The 16,116-nt window shown below is 48.4% G+C and overlaps 1 protein-coding gene across 3 annotated transcripts in view; it reads left to right on the top strand.

Annotated features, from left to right (window-relative positions):
- The first annotated feature begins 4,707 nt into the window (after nucleotides 1–4,707).
- Heyl (hes related family bHLH transcription factor with YRPW motif like) overlaps nucleotides 4,708–16,116 on the top strand; it is a 16,925-nt gene continuing 5,516 nt past the window's right edge. For 2 of the 3 annotated variants that reach the window (XM_008836205.3, XM_017798940.2), the window contains exons 1-4: nucleotides 4,708–4,826; nucleotides 11,984–12,050; nucleotides 13,195–13,278; nucleotides 14,766–14,847. In XM_008836205.3, the coding sequence (XP_008834427.1) occupies nucleotides 4,747–4,826; nucleotides 11,984–12,050; nucleotides 13,195–13,278; nucleotides 14,766–14,847 (313 nt within the window). In that variant the 5' untranslated portion in view covers nucleotides 4,708–4,746. Of the gene's footprint in view, nucleotides 4,827–11,116; nucleotides 11,370–11,983; nucleotides 12,051–13,194; nucleotides 13,279–14,765; nucleotides 14,848–16,116 lie in introns of those variants that run through there. The other variant, XM_029564949.1, reaches the window with a different exon arrangement.

Below are 16,116 nucleotides of genomic sequence, written 5' to 3'. Positions count from 1 at the left end.
TTGAGCAAAGAGCTGGGTAGAGTGAGATCTGAGAAGATCTAAACTGAGAGAGGATTCTGGGCAGAAAAGACAGCACAGCCAAGGCTCTGAGTCAGCGATAAGCATGAAATGCTGGGGGAAGGTCAGGAAGACTGGAGTCGCTGCAGGAACAAGGCAGAAACTGGCTTGGAGGAAGCCAGAGTGGTGGCCTGGGCAGACTTCGGGTGGCCATGCCTCTGGTGTATCCTGGACTGTCCTGAAAGAAATATTAGTCTTGCCCCTTTCCTTCTCAAAGATGCCTGGGTTTAGATGATAAATTATACACTCACCTTACATACTAGCATAGGTAGCTGCTGGCATTTCATTCCAGACGTGATAAGAAGCCTGTGGAAGATATTGGAGAGGAAGCGACGTGCTCTGGCATTTTAAAGGATCACAACCAAGTCCTAGAAGAACTCTTCAGCTCCGGCCTTGCCCTCCTGGTGTCTTCCCCCTCCCCACTCCCTGCCTACCTGTTCTTGTGAAGCTTTTCTCCTGAGCTTTTCAGCCTTTCGGGTGTGATCAGCATTTTGCATGATGATATGAAGCTGTCATCTATAAAGTTTACACTTGAGAAACACACAATCATGTTTTTTAAAAATCATATAAAAAAATCCACAGGCTGGAGAGATGGCTCAGTGGTTAAGAGCATTGGCTGCTCTTGCAGAAGACCTGGGTTCGTTTCCCAGCACCCACATTGCAGCTAATAACTCCAGTTCCAGGGGATCCAACCATCCATAACTACAGTTCCCTCTGTGGGCACTGCACAACATGGGTGTACTTACATACATGCAGGCATAACACTCATACACATTAAATAAATAAATAAATAAATAAATAAAGTTTTAAAAATCCAGAGTTTGGGGCCTAGAGAAATGGCTCAGCAGTTAAGAGCACTGGCTGTTCTTGCAGAGGACCAAGGTTCAATTCCCAGCACCCACATGGCAGCTAACAACCATCCATAACTAACATCCATAACTCCAGTTTCAGGACATCTGACACCCTCTTCTGGCCTCAATGGACGTTGCATGCAAGGATGCACTTACATGCAGTCAAAGACTCACTCATACACATAAAAAAAAATTAACTAAATAAATATTTTTAAAATAGTTTTTTAAAAATTCAGTGTTTTGAGTATCTGGTTTTGTATTGAGTACATGTGACCCATGGGCTGCAGGTTAAATAGAGATGCCTGCATGGAGTTTCTCTATGTCAGTGCATCTCAACTATTCTAGGAGCCATATTGAAGAAAAAAAGCCAAGTACAATGATTCACACTTGTAATCTCAGCACTCAGGATACTGTGACAAGAGGATCTTGAGTTTAAGACCAGCTTGGCTACATAGTGACTTAAGAAAGGAATGGGAGAATGCAGATAGGAGAGGGGGTCTAAATATGATTAAGATGTATGAAAAGCACAAACATTTAATAATATGTATATTGAAAAAAGAAGGGAGCGAGGGAGGGAGGAGAAAAAAGTGATATTTTTTTAATAACTTTTGATTTTTTTTTTTGGTGTTTTTGAAACAGGGTCTCTCTGTAGCCCCAGCTTTCCTGGAACTCACTATGTAGACCAGGCTTGCCTTGAACTCACAGAGATCTGCCTGCCTCTGCCTCCTGAGTGCTGGGATTAAAGGCGTGTGCCACCACACCTGGCAGATTTTTTTTTTTTTTAAACTTAAAAATATCTGGGTCAGCCAAGCATGGTGCTGCACGCCTGTAATCCTAGCATTCGGGAGGCAGAGGCAGGCCAATCTCTGTGAGTTTGAGGCCAGCTTGGTCTACATAGTGAGTTCCAGGCCAGCTGGGGCCACAAGGAGACCCTGTCTCAAAAAGACAAAAAAATCTGGACCAGCAAGATGATTCACCGAGTGAAGGTGCTTGCTAGAAAGTCTGCCAACCTAGGTTGCACCCCTGGGACCTACATAGTGGAAGGAGAGAACTCACTCCTGAAAGTTGCCTTCTGACCTCCACAGGCCCACCACACATGTGCATACACACACACACACACGTGTATGTATATATATATGAATACACATATATGCACACACAATAAATAAATGTAATTTAAAAAATTTTTTTAAATCTGTTGTGTATTTTGTCCTTACACTCAGAAACTCAAGTCAATCCATTTCAAAGTGCTTCATAGCCTTGTGTGGCTCAAGGCCATAGTGCTGATGGCCTAGCTCTAGGCTCAGTATTTGATCACATAGCCTAATAATGTCTGAGAGCTCTCTACAATAACAAAGCCTAGTTGGCTCTGGAACCAAACTGCCTCATTCAATTTCAGCCCCTTCTATTCATTGTCTGTTAACCATGGTCTGAATTACTCTACCTCTCCTTTCTCGTTTGTAAAGTTGGGGTGAAAATAATTTTACTATTGTGTCAGTTGCTGAGGGCTAAATGAATTAATGCAGAACACTTGGAGTCTTTTCTAGTGCTGTAATAAGTACTCCCCAAACATTGAATATGAGCCCCCTCCTTTCTCCATCCATTTGTCTGCTCCCATAGCTGTAAAAGTCAACTATTAAGGCTAGAGAGATGGTCAGAGGTTAAGAGCGCTGGCTGTTCTTGCAGAGAATCTGGGTTCAAATCACAACACCCACCTGGCAGCTAACAACTGTCTGTAACTCCTGTTCCAGGGGATCTGACACCTCTTTTGATCTCCACAGGCATTGCATGACCCAGGTGCACTTACATGCAGACAACACACTCATACACATAAGATAAAAATAATAAATAAAAAAATTTAAGTGTATGAGTATATTGCTTCCATGTGTGTTAAGTGTACCCATGTTGTACAATGCCCACGGAGGTCAGAAGAAGGTGACAGATCCCCTGGAACTGGAGTTACAGACACTATTAGCTGCCAAGTGGATGCTGGGAATCAAACCCAGTTCCTCTGCAAGAGCAGCCAGTGCTCTTAACTTGAGTCATTTCTCCAGCATAAAATATTTTAAATGCCATCTACTATCTAACAACTTCCAAATTTAAACATGTAGCTTAGATCTCTGAACCTTAGGGCCCTCCCGCCATTTAACTGTGCAGTATATTTTGATAACCTGGGATGTCTCCTGTGAACATGTTCACCAGAGTCCTTGACCTTCCCCTGCAAAGCTGCTAATCCTCGAAATCACAGCCAGTCATACAGAGGGAGTATCTGTGAGGCTTCCTGAATTTCTGCCTTTCCAGGGAACGCATAGGGCATGGATTGGGCAACCTCTATGTTGATTAAGGTTTCCACTGATCTGGCACGTGCCCACAGAAGTTATGTGAGTGCTGAGGGCATTTGGAATAGGAGAGGTGGGAGGTGTGGCTGGGGTGGCCAGCAGAACTTCCTGATACTGACTGCTCATGTCAGGTGTATCAGCATGTCTGCAGGCCTGTCTGTGTGCAGGTATTTGTGTACTTGGACAACTGGTTATCTGTGGGCCTGTGTGGCAAGAGTCACAGCCCTGTTCTTTCCCGTCAGGTAAAAGGGTCTCCAAGTAGATCTTGCTATGAACTGAAAGTACAGAAAGCTTCGCATGATCAGCCTCATTTTCCATTCCAAAAACATGCCTCCTCCATGCCTGAACCAGTGGGCAGGACAAAGAACAAGGACTTCTGTGATATCCCACCCTCCACACCAGTTTCTACCATTTCCTTCCTGCCCAAGAAGTGCAGAAGTGCATCTTCCAGGATTTGCCTTCAGCTTCCCTCTGCACCCTGGGGACTTCTCCTAGACGGTGACCTACCTAGAGACAGGGACAGGAACCCCCACTGAGTTTAGGGTTTATAGTCTGTTGTAAGAGCCGGTTCCTCAGAAAAAAAAAGTGGAAGGCTCCTTTCTTCTCCACCCTGAGGCTTCTGAAAAGAGCCTCCCAGGACAGCTCTGCCTTTAAGGGAACTGGGAACTGATTCCCAGAGACAAGCCACTAACTACTATAGGCTACCCACCCACTTCATGCTTCCCTCCTGCAAGTCAGGAACTCAAGGACTTTGACCACTGTTAATCCCAGCATTTGGGATGTGGAGGCAAATGGATCAGGAGTTCGAGGTCATCCTCCACTACATAGCAAATTCAAAGCCAGTTTGACTGAGACTTTCTCCCCATCCTGCCCCAAACGATCTTTGCCTGAGCCTAGTCTTCTCAGCTGTCTGGCTACGGCCGTCCCTTTTGGAGGGTCACCGCAGCCTCCTAAACTTCTGGACACCCCATCGTACACACACACATTTGCTTTGGTCCCCTGTGAGAGGAACACCTAAGGAATTCCTGTCCAGGATCGGGTCACAGACACCCTATTAACCTCTCCAAACCTGTCTGCCAGCCCTAGACCCCCTGGGGCAAGAAGGCGCAGGTTTGTCCTTAAACAGAACCCCAGGCATCCAGAGAGTGCCTCCACAGGCCGGCAGCGCTGGGGAGAACGAAGGACAGACGAGGGCCCTCGGCTTCCCCGTGGGGCCTCCCAGGGCACCTGCCCAAGGCCACCCAGAGCGCGCCGGCCAGGCAGCGCCGATGGAGCGCAGCCGGACCTCCCAGAGGCTGCTGGGGGCGGTGGCCGCCCGGGGCCTTCCCACGGTTCGGTGGCGCGTCACCGCGGGGGCGAGGGGCGCCAGGGCGCCCGGGGCTGCGGTGCAGGAAAGGGCCCTGGGAAAGGGCGGCGTCGGCGCCTGGACGGGGCGGAGCCGGGGCGGGCCCGATGTGCAACTCTGCAGCCCTGGGCTGAGACTGCAGCCAGAGCTCGCCATGAAGCGGCCCAGAGCGCCCAGCGGCTCCGACGGCGAGTCGGACGGACCCATCGACGTGGGCCGCGAGGGTGAGCTGAGGTAAGGCCAGGCTGGGGCTGAAGACGTCGGGGGCGAGCGAAAGCCCCGGCCCTAGAGACGCAGGTGTGCCCGGCAGCCCGAGGGCGCCGGCACCCGTGCGGGGGGCGTGTGCAGCATCTCCATCCGTCCAGCGTGTCCATGGCACCAGGACTTCGGATTCCTGGGTACCCAGTGAGGGTTCAGGATGCTGGGATGGAGGGAGGGTTCAGCTCCGGGATAGGATGCCAGTTGGCTGCCCTCAGAAAAAATCCCTGGAGAATTTTCCTGATGCCCCTAGGAATTCCTCATAGACTTTTGGTATCGCACTCCTTACTATGAAGATAGTTAAACCTGCCCAGTTTTACCCTACTTCGGGAGTAGTTTTCACATAGTCCACAAAAGGCTTTCAGGCTGGCGGGTGGAAATATCTCCCTGTTTGAGAAAATTGAACGTTGGAATTCCGGTTTGGGTACTGAGGAAAATAATAGCCGGTTTGCGAGTGCCTAGACTCCAATCTCAATGCCCCTTCTTCCCTCTTGCCAATGCTGTTCAGCTCTTGGTAAATAATTAGGCCTGCTTCTAACCTGTGGAACAAACTGAACGTGATAGTCCTACTACCTGCCAACTCTGTGAACTCTCTAAACTTCAGTTTTCTCATCTGAAAAATGCCAGCTGTGGTGGCCCATGCCTTTAATCCCACCACTTGGGAGGTAGAGACAGGCGGCTCTCTGTGAGTTTGAAGTCAGCCTGGTCTACATAGCGAGTTCCAAGACAGCTGGAACTACAGGGAAACCCTATCTCAAAAACACTAAAAACAAAACAACAACAAAACAAAGGAAAATGGGTATAAATAATAATAGAACCAGCTTCATAGTATTAGTAAAACATCAAATGGAAGGTGTATGCTAAGGACATAACACTAGTTCTAAATGCATAGTACGTCCTTAATTAGTGCAAGGCTCATACCCTGAAAACAGTCCTCAGGCCCACATGTGCCAACTCAACATGTACCTGCCTTCCTTCCCTTCCCCCTTCCCCTCCCCTCTTACTCTCCCTCCCTCTTTCTCTTCTTTCGTTCATCCTTCCCTCCATCCTCTCATCTCTTCCTCCTCCTCCTCTCCTCTTTTTCCTTGTCCTCCTTCTCCTCTTCCTCCTCTTCCTTTATTCAGTGCTAGAGAATGAATCCAGAGCCATATGCACACTAGACAAGTGCCCTCCTACCATGTAGTCTTGAGCTTAAGACTGTTTCCTCAGTAAAATAAAAGATGAGAGAGGAAAGGAAAGTTACTTCCTCTCTCTGGGGTTTTCTAAACCCCAGTCTCTAGAAAAGAAGGAGGACCAGGACTGAGGAGGCAGAAACGAGGTGATCTTCATCCAGCTCAGGGCCAATCAGAGCTACATAGCAAGACCCTGCTACCACCTCTCCCCCAAAAGAAGGGGTTCACTTCTGGGGATTGAACCCTAGGCAAGTGCTCTACCTCTGAGCCATGCTTCAGCGCAATTCTTGGCAATGTTTTTGAAGGCATTTCATAATTCTGATGCCATTTGGTTTTCTGGGACTAGAAGATTTTGCCTCCATCAGAGATCGCAGCTGGGGATGTCGTTCAGCGGTAGATTGCTTGTCAAACATCCACAGGGTCTGAGGTTTAATGTCCAGCAAGAAAGGAAGGAAGGGAGGGAGGGAGGGAGGCACCATGCCCTGCTTCCATGCATAGTTAAAAAGAAGTAATAGGCTAGAGAGATAGCTCAGCAGATAAGAACACTGACTGTTCTTGCAGAAGACCTGGGTTTGAATCCCAACAGCCACATGGCAGCTAACAACTGTTCTTAACCCCAGTTCCAGGGGATGTAACTCCAGTTCCAGGGGATCAGACAGTCTTTTCTGTCCTCACAGGCATTGCACGACACGGGTGCACTTACCTACATGCAGGGCAATACATGCATACACATAAAATAAAAATAATAAATAATTTTTTTAATTTTTAAAAAAAGAAAGAAAGAGAAGGGAGGAGGGAGAAAAGGAGGGAGAGGGGGGAGGGAAAGAGATAAGAAAGAGGAAGAGAGGCAAGAGATTCTGGTAAATTTTCACTAGCTACCAATTATTTGTAATTTATAAAATTGTCTATAACAGAGCCAGGTGGGTGGCACACGCCTTTAGTCCCAGCACTTGGGAGGCAGAGGCAGGCGGATCTCTGTGATTTCAAGACCAGCCTGGTCTACATAGCGAGTTCCAGGCCATCTGGGGCTACAGGGAGACCCTGTCTCAAAAAGACAAAAAAAAAAGTGTCTATAACAAATCTTGCTTAAATCTTGCAGGTTAGATATAGGGATGTATAATACAGTTTCCTATGTAAACCCTTTAAAATTACTTAGCAGAAGGGCTAGAGAGATGGCTCAGCAGTTAAGAGCACTGACTACTTGCCAACATAGTGGCACATACCTTTAATCCCAGCACTAAGGAGGCAGAGGTAGGTGGATCTCTGTGAGTTCAAGGCCAGCCTGGTCTACATAGCAAGTTCTAGGTCAGCTGAGGCTACAAGAAGACCTTGTCTCAAAAAGACCAAAAAAAAAGAGGCATTAATTGCTCTTGTAGAGGACCCGGGTTCAATTCCCAGCACCCATATGGCAGCTAACAACTGTCCCTAACTCCAGTTCCAGGGACCCCAATGCCTTCTTCTGACCTCCTCGGACATTGCAGGACACGGTTACACTTACACACATGTATGCAATATATTCATAAAATAGAAAATAATAACTATTTAGAGAAATAGTTGTCAGAGCCTCCCCCTGCTAGCAAGGAAGGACCTGGCACTATGTGGTGATGGAGAACAGGGACTCTCAAATTCAGTCATTGGGTCTTTAAGGACCAGAGCACAAAATCGAAGGCAGAGAGATCCTTGGATCAGAGCTAGCTTCTGTCTTCTATGAGTATGCAGCCTGGGCAATGACTGCCAGGTGACACGAAGATTGTGATTATGATAGAAGAATCAGAGTGTGGGCTCTGAGGGCACCTAAGTGGGGAGAAGCCACTCCCAGCCAAGGATAGTGGTAAGGGCTTCCTAATAGTAGTAACCCTGGGCCAAGACATAAAGGGTCAGCACATTGGGTTTTTCCTCTATATCCTTTAGTCATTTTAGCCAGAGCCCATTGTTAGAGACTGTTCCTAGAACAGACCCCTCCAAGGAGGGAAAGCAGCTGGACATCTGGCAGACTGACTTATAGACGCCTCTTTGTAGCACTTTCCAAAGGGCCCTCCCCCCAGCAGACATAAATGCTTCGATTCAGGGACTGCTGAACAACGCCTGCTGTGGTCTAGACCCTGGGCTGGGCATCAGAACCCAGATGTATCCTACTCAGTCTCTGCCCTCAGGGAACTCTCAGGGATGAAGAGCTTCATGTACAAAGAAAGTCAGAGAAACAGTAACAAGGGCCATAGGCCTGGGGCAGCCAGCCTGTGGGGGTCAGAAGCAGGGCACTAAGCCCTCACACTCAGAGATGTGAGTGCAAAGGGCAGGGTGTGTCCTGTTGTCATCAGGGGCATCTGTTCAGCGGTAGCATCCTACTCTATTTGTGGGAATCACCCACAGAGCTTCTGGCTGAACCTGGCCCCCTGACACATGCTGGGTTCACAGAGAATACAGCCTCTCCCATACCCCTCTGCAACATTTCATGAGCACTTCCCACATGCCTGATTCCAAGTCAGGGTCTCTAAGCTGTTCCTTTATGATTTAAGGCACATGGTGGCCTTTGAAGTCAGACAGACCTGAGCATGAGTCTCCCCACCATTTCCTTGTGTTAGTGACTTTATTCCTTTCTGAACTTCAGTTTTCTCTCTTACAAAATGAATGTGCAAATATCTTCCCAGGGTGAAGCTTGGATGAGGTTATACGTTCAAATAGCACATAGCTTTTTGCTTTCGCAAAGGGAACTTCCAATAAATGCTGCTGTCACATTGTGGGGAGGGTGCTATGTGCATGAGGCAGCACGGTTTAATGGAAAAACTAGAAATCTGAAGACTGATCCTCAACTCTTTGCGTCTGTCAAAGATCATTTTTCCTATGGTCTATTGTGCAATAAATGAGACAAATGGATGTGAAGTGCTGTCTAGAACAGAAAGTACTGGCTTTGAGAGATGCATGATGGGATGAGGAATATTTGGGATACATTGGCAAGAGCACCAAACTAGAAGCTGGCAGATGTTAACACAGGTTCTGGATTTTCCTGATTCGATCTGTGGCCAGCCAAAGGTCACTTTCCCTCTCTGAGTGTTCTCATTTCACAGATGGGCTCAGGGCTTTCTGACATTCCATCATTTGGAGCATTGGAATGCTACCTTTGCTTGATAGTAAATGAGTAGAGTCATCTACTTGAGGTCTCATAAGGGGGAGTTCCCAGGTGGAGCCTGGGCCAAGGGTGCTCAGGACTGACAGGCAGACCATTGAGAAAGCTACCGCCATCCTGCAGAGGCACATGGAGATCTTGGTGGTCATCATCTCCTCTCTGGGGTCATGAAAATCTGTCTTCTTTTTCAGACTCTCTGGGGAGATGCTCCCGGACCTCCTCCCACTGTCAGGGCCAGATCCCAGATTGTGGTGAGCTCTGGCAGGGAGCCTTAAGGATAAGGGGACTGGAGGACTATTCAGACAGACAGGAAGTCAGACTTAAGAGGGAAAACAAAGCTGAATTAGGAGCCAGAAGATGTAGATTCCCATGCTGGCTCTACTCCTTAGCAGCTGTGTGGGCTGGACGAGCTGCTTTGGCTCTCTGAGGCTCAGCATCCTCATCTGGGAAATGGACTTTCGTAAGACCCAAAGGAGAAAGATATTTGCAGTAGTGCCAAGCAAACTGTAAAGTAAGATTTGCCTGGGAAATCTAGGGGAAGGAGCAGATCATGCAACAGGGAGGAACTGACTGGGAGACTGGGAAAAGAGAGAGTGGAGCTGCCTAGCACTGAAATGGGTGCTGCGTCAGCTTCTGAGAGATGGTCCCTGAGGAGGGATCAGGCTGAGAGGCAGTGACGTGCACAAAGCTAATCCAATACCCCGAGAGAGGCTTTATCCTGAGAGGGGAACAAAGGCTGTATTTCTTATGTACCTTGGCTCTCAGAGCTTATCCCCAGTGAACCAGGGAAGCTTTGTAAACAAGCTGCCCTAAGATCTCAGGACCTGCCTCACAGGACCCTGCCTCCCAGGAGCTTTCATAGGTCTTTCACCAGCTCTGTTTGTCCAGATGTGAGAATGAGAAATACCCTTTTCCACATGTGGTTGGAACACGCTTGAGGCAAAGGCTCTCTGGTCCCTTCTGAAGCCTTCTCTCTGAGGTGCTGATGAAAAGGATCCAACCTCCGATACCTCTAGGATAGTCACATGGGCTGACTTCTGGTGATCATATGCCCCTGTTCCACAAAGATGCTGTCGATTTTATGATGCTCACATCTGTGTTCTCCATGATGCTAAAGATAAGGAGCTCTGCCACAAGCTCTGCCACAGTTTCAAGTACTTGCTGAGGACTTAAGCTACAAGAGTGAGCGAAATGACTTGCCTCACGCCTCATGGACCTGTTAAGAGAAATAGACATTACTCAAATAACTGCATAGCTGTCAAAAGACAATGGGAAAGTACACAGCAGGGGAGATCTAGCAGGCCGATAACTATATATATATATATATATATTATATAAATATGAGGTTATAAACTGAAGGATGGTTGAAGTTGCTAGACTTGGGGTAGAGAGATGGGGTGGACCAGAGACTTCTAGACTATTGAACACCCTGTGCAAATGTAGGAAGGAGTTAGTGCATTCACAGACTGGAACGTGCATGCAGAACAAAGACAAGTGGATCAATGAGGTGACAGGGCTCAACTGGACCAAATGAAAGATGGTGGGTCTTGGATCTTAAAAGCCATTGAGGAGTTTTAAGAGTGGCAAGATCAATCTTGCATTTAAATGTAGAAGTAGAAGAGGGTGCAGAGGGACCCAAGGGAAGGCTCTTGTAAGCCTGCAGAAGAGAGATGATAGAGGTGTGGTCCTGAGAAGGCTTTGGAGATCAGGAAGACGGATAGCAGACTATCTAGACCTGCAATAGGTAAGTTTTGACAAGGTGGGATGAGGACAGAGGAGGGATCAAAGACAGTGCCAGGTTCAGCCTTGCAGAACTAGAAGCTGGGGTGGCCTTCGTTGAGATGGGGAACCTAGGTAGATAAGGAACAGGTATGGGGGGAGGCTAGTTCCTGATCTCCGGTTGAGATGTATGACATTTTGGCACCAAAGTTGCAGAGGTGAGTAGGATTAAGGGCAGCTGAGGGCACCAGCCAGAGCCTGAATAGGGAGTCTCAGGTGCTGACCAAACCAAGGGTAGGTACCTCGGTGCTATCCAGTGAGTGCAGCTGGAGCAAAAAGCCATCCAGAGGGCAAGCAGTTGGGGTGGAGATTATTCTGGTCAAAGTCTGGGCAAGCAACCCCTGGGCCTAAGTCTTTATAATGGGAACTTCTGGGGTTGGAGCAAACATTCACCATCCAGCCATGGCTGCAGTGGAAAGACCCGGGTGGAGGGAGAGCCAAGATGTGAGAGACCCGCGCCTCCTGGGAGGCCAGAGCAGTGTCCCTGAGCGTGCGAGGGGGGCCTGTGGCCCAGATGCTGCCTCCCCCCTTGTCCCTGGCCGCGCCGCGTGGGAGGAGGCGGCAGCTGCAGGCCGGGCGGGCGGAGGGCGGAGGGCGGGCGGCGGCGCTCCGGCCCGTGGGAAGCGGCGGCATCTGCGCTTTCCACGCTCCTTCCCAGCGGCTCTCTCTGAAACTCAACCCGTCCGGCCCGACCCGGCCGCCGCTGGCCCGCGCCCTCTGCCCGCCCACCCCCGGGATCGGGTTGCAAGACCCAAGCAGGAGCATCTCGGATCGCGGTTCCCGACGGCCACCCAGAGGGGCGGGGGCCAGGCGAGCGCGTCGGGGACAAGCCAGGAAGCCCGGAGAGCACCGAGGGCTCGGCCTGGAAGAAATGGGCCCCCGGGCAGAAAGGGACCTCCCCCCAACTAATGCAGCCCTTTGGGCCTGGGAGACTGTAACAGCCCCAAGTCCTTACCCCCACCCTATTCCGGCCTGCTGCCAGCCGGCCTCCCAGGTCAACTTAGGCCAGGGAGTTGATCCCTAAGCTCTGAGAAACCAGCCTTCCTCTCTCTCTGCAGCCAGATGGCCAGGCCACTGACCACCCCCAGCCCTTCACAGATGCAAGCCAGGAAGAAGCGCAGAGGGGTGAGTGCACTGCAGCCTTTGAGGGACCCGATCAGGGTTTGCACTGAATCCCAGGGGGCCTTGTCCATCACCCTAGCCAACTGGCCTGGTTCAAACCCAAGCTCTGTTACTATCCTGATGAGCATGCTCCCAGTGCCTTCTGTATTCCTCAGAGTGAGGAGAAGCACTCACCTCAGAAAGCTGGTTTGTTGTTACTGGTTTTGTTTTGTTGTTTTTGAATGTAACCCAGGCTGCCTCAAACGCACTGAATACTGGAAGATGACCTCGAACTCCTGACTCTTCTGTTTCCACTTGTGTCTCCACTTCCCGAAGTGCTAAGATCACAGGCATGCCATACCTGGAGTATTTATGCCGTGCTGGGAATTGAGCCCAGGGCCTTATACATGCTGTTCTGAAGATTGAGTGCATTCCCATAAGTTCTCTGAGCAGCACCAGACACACAACAGGGCATTATTGCTTCTGTTACAAACCCCTTTCTACCCTGTCTGTCTCCTCTTTGAACTCAGAACTTTTCCTCTCAGTGCCCTGAGAGGGAGGTGTACAGAAGTGTTTGCTGTTCTCTGTCTTACCCCACCCCCCCTTTCCCAGAGGCCGGGCATCTGGCAGGAATCAGCCAGTCACTCACTCACCAGCAGCTCTTAGGCAAGCCGTGTTTTCCCCAACTCATGTTCTATCTCTGAAAAATAATGGGTCATAACGTCTATCCTGCTGTCAGGATTCTGCTACCAGAATTGTGAGGGGGTGAACAAAGGCTGCTGCAACTGGAGAGAAAAGGACCTAAAATTCTTCAGACAATCTCATAATCCAGCAACTAGGGAGCTAAGTCTGGCCCAGAAGGAACCCTAGGTCTACTCCAGTGCTGAAACTGGGTGTCCCCATTCTGACAGGTAGTGCCCTGTTTTACCTGTGGTGACTATCTCCTACAAACCACAAGAGGCCAAGTTCTACTTCCAGCTCTACACATTTACTGTGTGACTATAAACAAACCATTTTCATTCTCTGGGCCCTCAGATTCCTCCTCCATAAATGGAGAATAGATACTGTCAAAAAAAATATCATGAGGGAAAATGTGAGTCAGTGTCCATCAGGGCACATTGGAAACTGTGATGAAATGTCTACAGGGAACTTTTTTTTTTTTTTTTAGATCATAGAGAAACGGCGCAGAGACCGAATCAACAGCAGCCTTTCTGAATTACGACGCTTGGTCCCCACTGCCTTTGAGAAACAGGTGTGTGACATTGCAGATTATGCCAGAAGGAACAGCAAGTGGGTGACAGGCAGGGTGTGTTTCTCATGGCATCTCTTGTTGACAGATACCAGATTGCCTAAGGGGCTGTGATCACTTACAAATAGCTGTCCCTGAGTTTGGTTCCCAAGTACCCCTGTAGGGAAGCTCACAACTGCCTCCAACTCTGACTCCAGGAGATCCAGTGTCCTATTCTGGCCTCTGTGGGCACCTGCACACACATATGCACATACATCCACACAAACACACAAACATACACATAAATAATAAAGATAAATCTAAAAGAAATTTAAAAAATAAGAGAACAATAGAAGACAGTCTACGTTCTCTTCTGGCTTCAACATGTACACGCATGGGCACACACCCCCACATGCACAAGTGCACATATACTACATACAAAAATATATACATATATATATATATGTCACTGACCATGGGGAATGGGAATTTAGACTTACTGAGGTGTCACAAGTGTGATGACTCTATGCCCAACATGTGTCCATTTAAATCGTAAAAGTGATTCTAGGGGTCAGGGATTATTTTACGCATTGCACAGTTAAGAAAACTGAAGCACAGAGATGTGATGTAACTTCTGCTACATAAATAGTAAATATTAGAGCAAAAATAGAGCATGTGACTCTGTCACTTGTCTCCTGACACTTCCAGAGCTCTTTGAAGGTAGCAGGCAGCTCAGGTTGTGTCATTGAACATGTTGCGGTAACATACAGTGGAGAGTCAGATGGTTGAATGAGACAGCCTCAAAGATTCTTAACCTTTGCTCAACGTACAGGTCACAGGTCATCTGCCTTTGCTTAGGCCAGTAAGAACAAGTCAGTCAATCCACAGATGCTCATTAAACCTTCACAGAACTAGCTGTGAACTAGACCTGATGTCTACCTTTAAGGGACTCCTGGAGAGTCCGACCCTCAGGTTTCCTGTGGGAGCCAAGGTGCTCTGGAGGCTTAGGAAATATTTTTCTAAGAAAGAATAGAGGAAGGGCAAGAGTTGAGGCTCAGATGATGTGCTGTGTCTTGGGCATGCTGAAGTTAGAGCTAGATTCCCAGGACAGCTGGTCTAGGAGGCAGGTGGATCCCACAGTGTCTGGTGATGATGGATGAAGCCACAGATGAGACTTTCTGTGGACAGCATTTCAGAGTGAGGGGAGAACATTTTAAGAGACAGGCACACAAAAATCAAAGTGAAAGACCACAGAAGAAGGATTTCATGGCAGTCAAGGGAGAGGGATTTCAAGACAGAAACCCAACAGTGCAGCCTACAGGTGGACTGAGATTCAAAGTGGAGAGCATCTTTTAGATTTGGAGAGCTTGGACAGAGTAGCAGCCCAGTTGATGGGAAAGTGGGAGTAAAGAGAGAAAACCCAGGCAGTGAGTGCTAGGTAGGACAGGCAGGGCAGTGAGCAACAGAAATCAGCTACAGGCTGTAGCAGACTCTGTCTTCTGTACCCACAGGGCTCTTCCAAGCTGGAGAAAGCTGAGGTCTTACAGATGACAGTGGATCACTTGAAAATGCTCCATGCCACTGGTGGTGCAGGTACTAACACTCTGTTCCTTGGGAGTTACCCACACTACCCCCCCTGGGGGTCCACTGCAGAGCAAAGTAAGATTGTCATTATCCTCTGAGAGCTCAGTCTCTGAAGGACTGAAGTAGACCCAGTTCCCATTTGCCAAACTTGTCTCTCTTTAGTTCTATTTTGCCTTGTTTGTTTTGGGACAAAGTCTCACACCATAGTCCAGGCTGACCTCGAATTCCCAATAATCCACCTACCTCAGCCTCTAAAGTGCTGAGATTACAGGTGTGAGTCACCATACGAACTATCTCTCTTTCAGTATCTCCCTCACTACTTCGAGGGTCTCCATTTGTCTCAACCCTTTCCTCAGTTCAGCTCCTTCCAGTCTTAGAGGAATATTTCCTGTGTACAGACTTGTGTACAGAAGTCCCACCTGCAGGACCCTGCTAAGGGTTAGCCTGGATAAGCTAATTCTCACTGGGATCCCAATCTTTGACCCACCTGAACCCAGAGAGGGACCTGCCTGGGGTTTTTAGTTACAGGTGTCTTATTGGTGTCTCTACATATTGGTCTAAGCTTTTGGATTGCTGTTGTATCCTTGGATATTTGAGACGCACCACAATCACAACACGTACCAGGTTCTAAATACAAATTATTCCATCATTTTAAGTGAGTCCCTTACATTAAAATCACAAACAACCATGACTTTAAAAAGGTTTCCAAATGATTGGAAACGTTGCCTCAAAGCTTCTCCGTGTGTTTGACAATTTCATGATTGGGAAGCCTGAAGGCTCCACAGACCTTAGCTACAAAGACGTTAAGTCCGAAGAACAATTTGCTATTCTGGAAGAGGACAGTTGCATTTTACATGCCCCAGTTTGGTGCTGCTCAGCAGTAGCACCTGGGGCAGCAGTGCAGGTCACCTCCCCCAAATCCTGGAGCAGGTGGTCTGGATTGGAGTATGGGAATTTGCAAGTTTAACAAACCTACCCAATAACTCTGACACCGGGGGTCTTTTTGAGCAGTCTGCCAACAGTGGAGACTTCTGCTCTGAGTATCCAGTAGAGAGATACTTCAAAGAATAAAGAATATTCATGACTATCCTATTAAAAGGAAAGTAGTGATTAACATGTGGGCAGCACTTTAAAATACTTTCACTTGGGGCTGGAAAGATGCCTCAGTGATTAAGAACACTGGCTGTTCTTGCAGAAGACCTGGGTTCAAATCCCAGCACCCACATGGCAGCTAACAACTGTCCGTAACTCCAGTTCCAGGGGATCTGACAGCCTCTT

This window comes from Nannospalax galili, unplaced genomic scaffold, assembly GCF_000622305.1.
Source record: "Nannospalax galili isolate Female #2095 unplaced genomic scaffold, S.galili_v1.0 scaffold5238, whole genome shotgun sequence".
Classification (NCBI taxonomy): Eukaryota; Metazoa; Chordata; class Mammalia; order Rodentia; family Spalacidae; genus Nannospalax; species Nannospalax galili.
The sequence above is the reverse complement of the archived record's forward strand: the minus strand, read 5'-3'. Positions and strand labels throughout refer to the sequence as shown.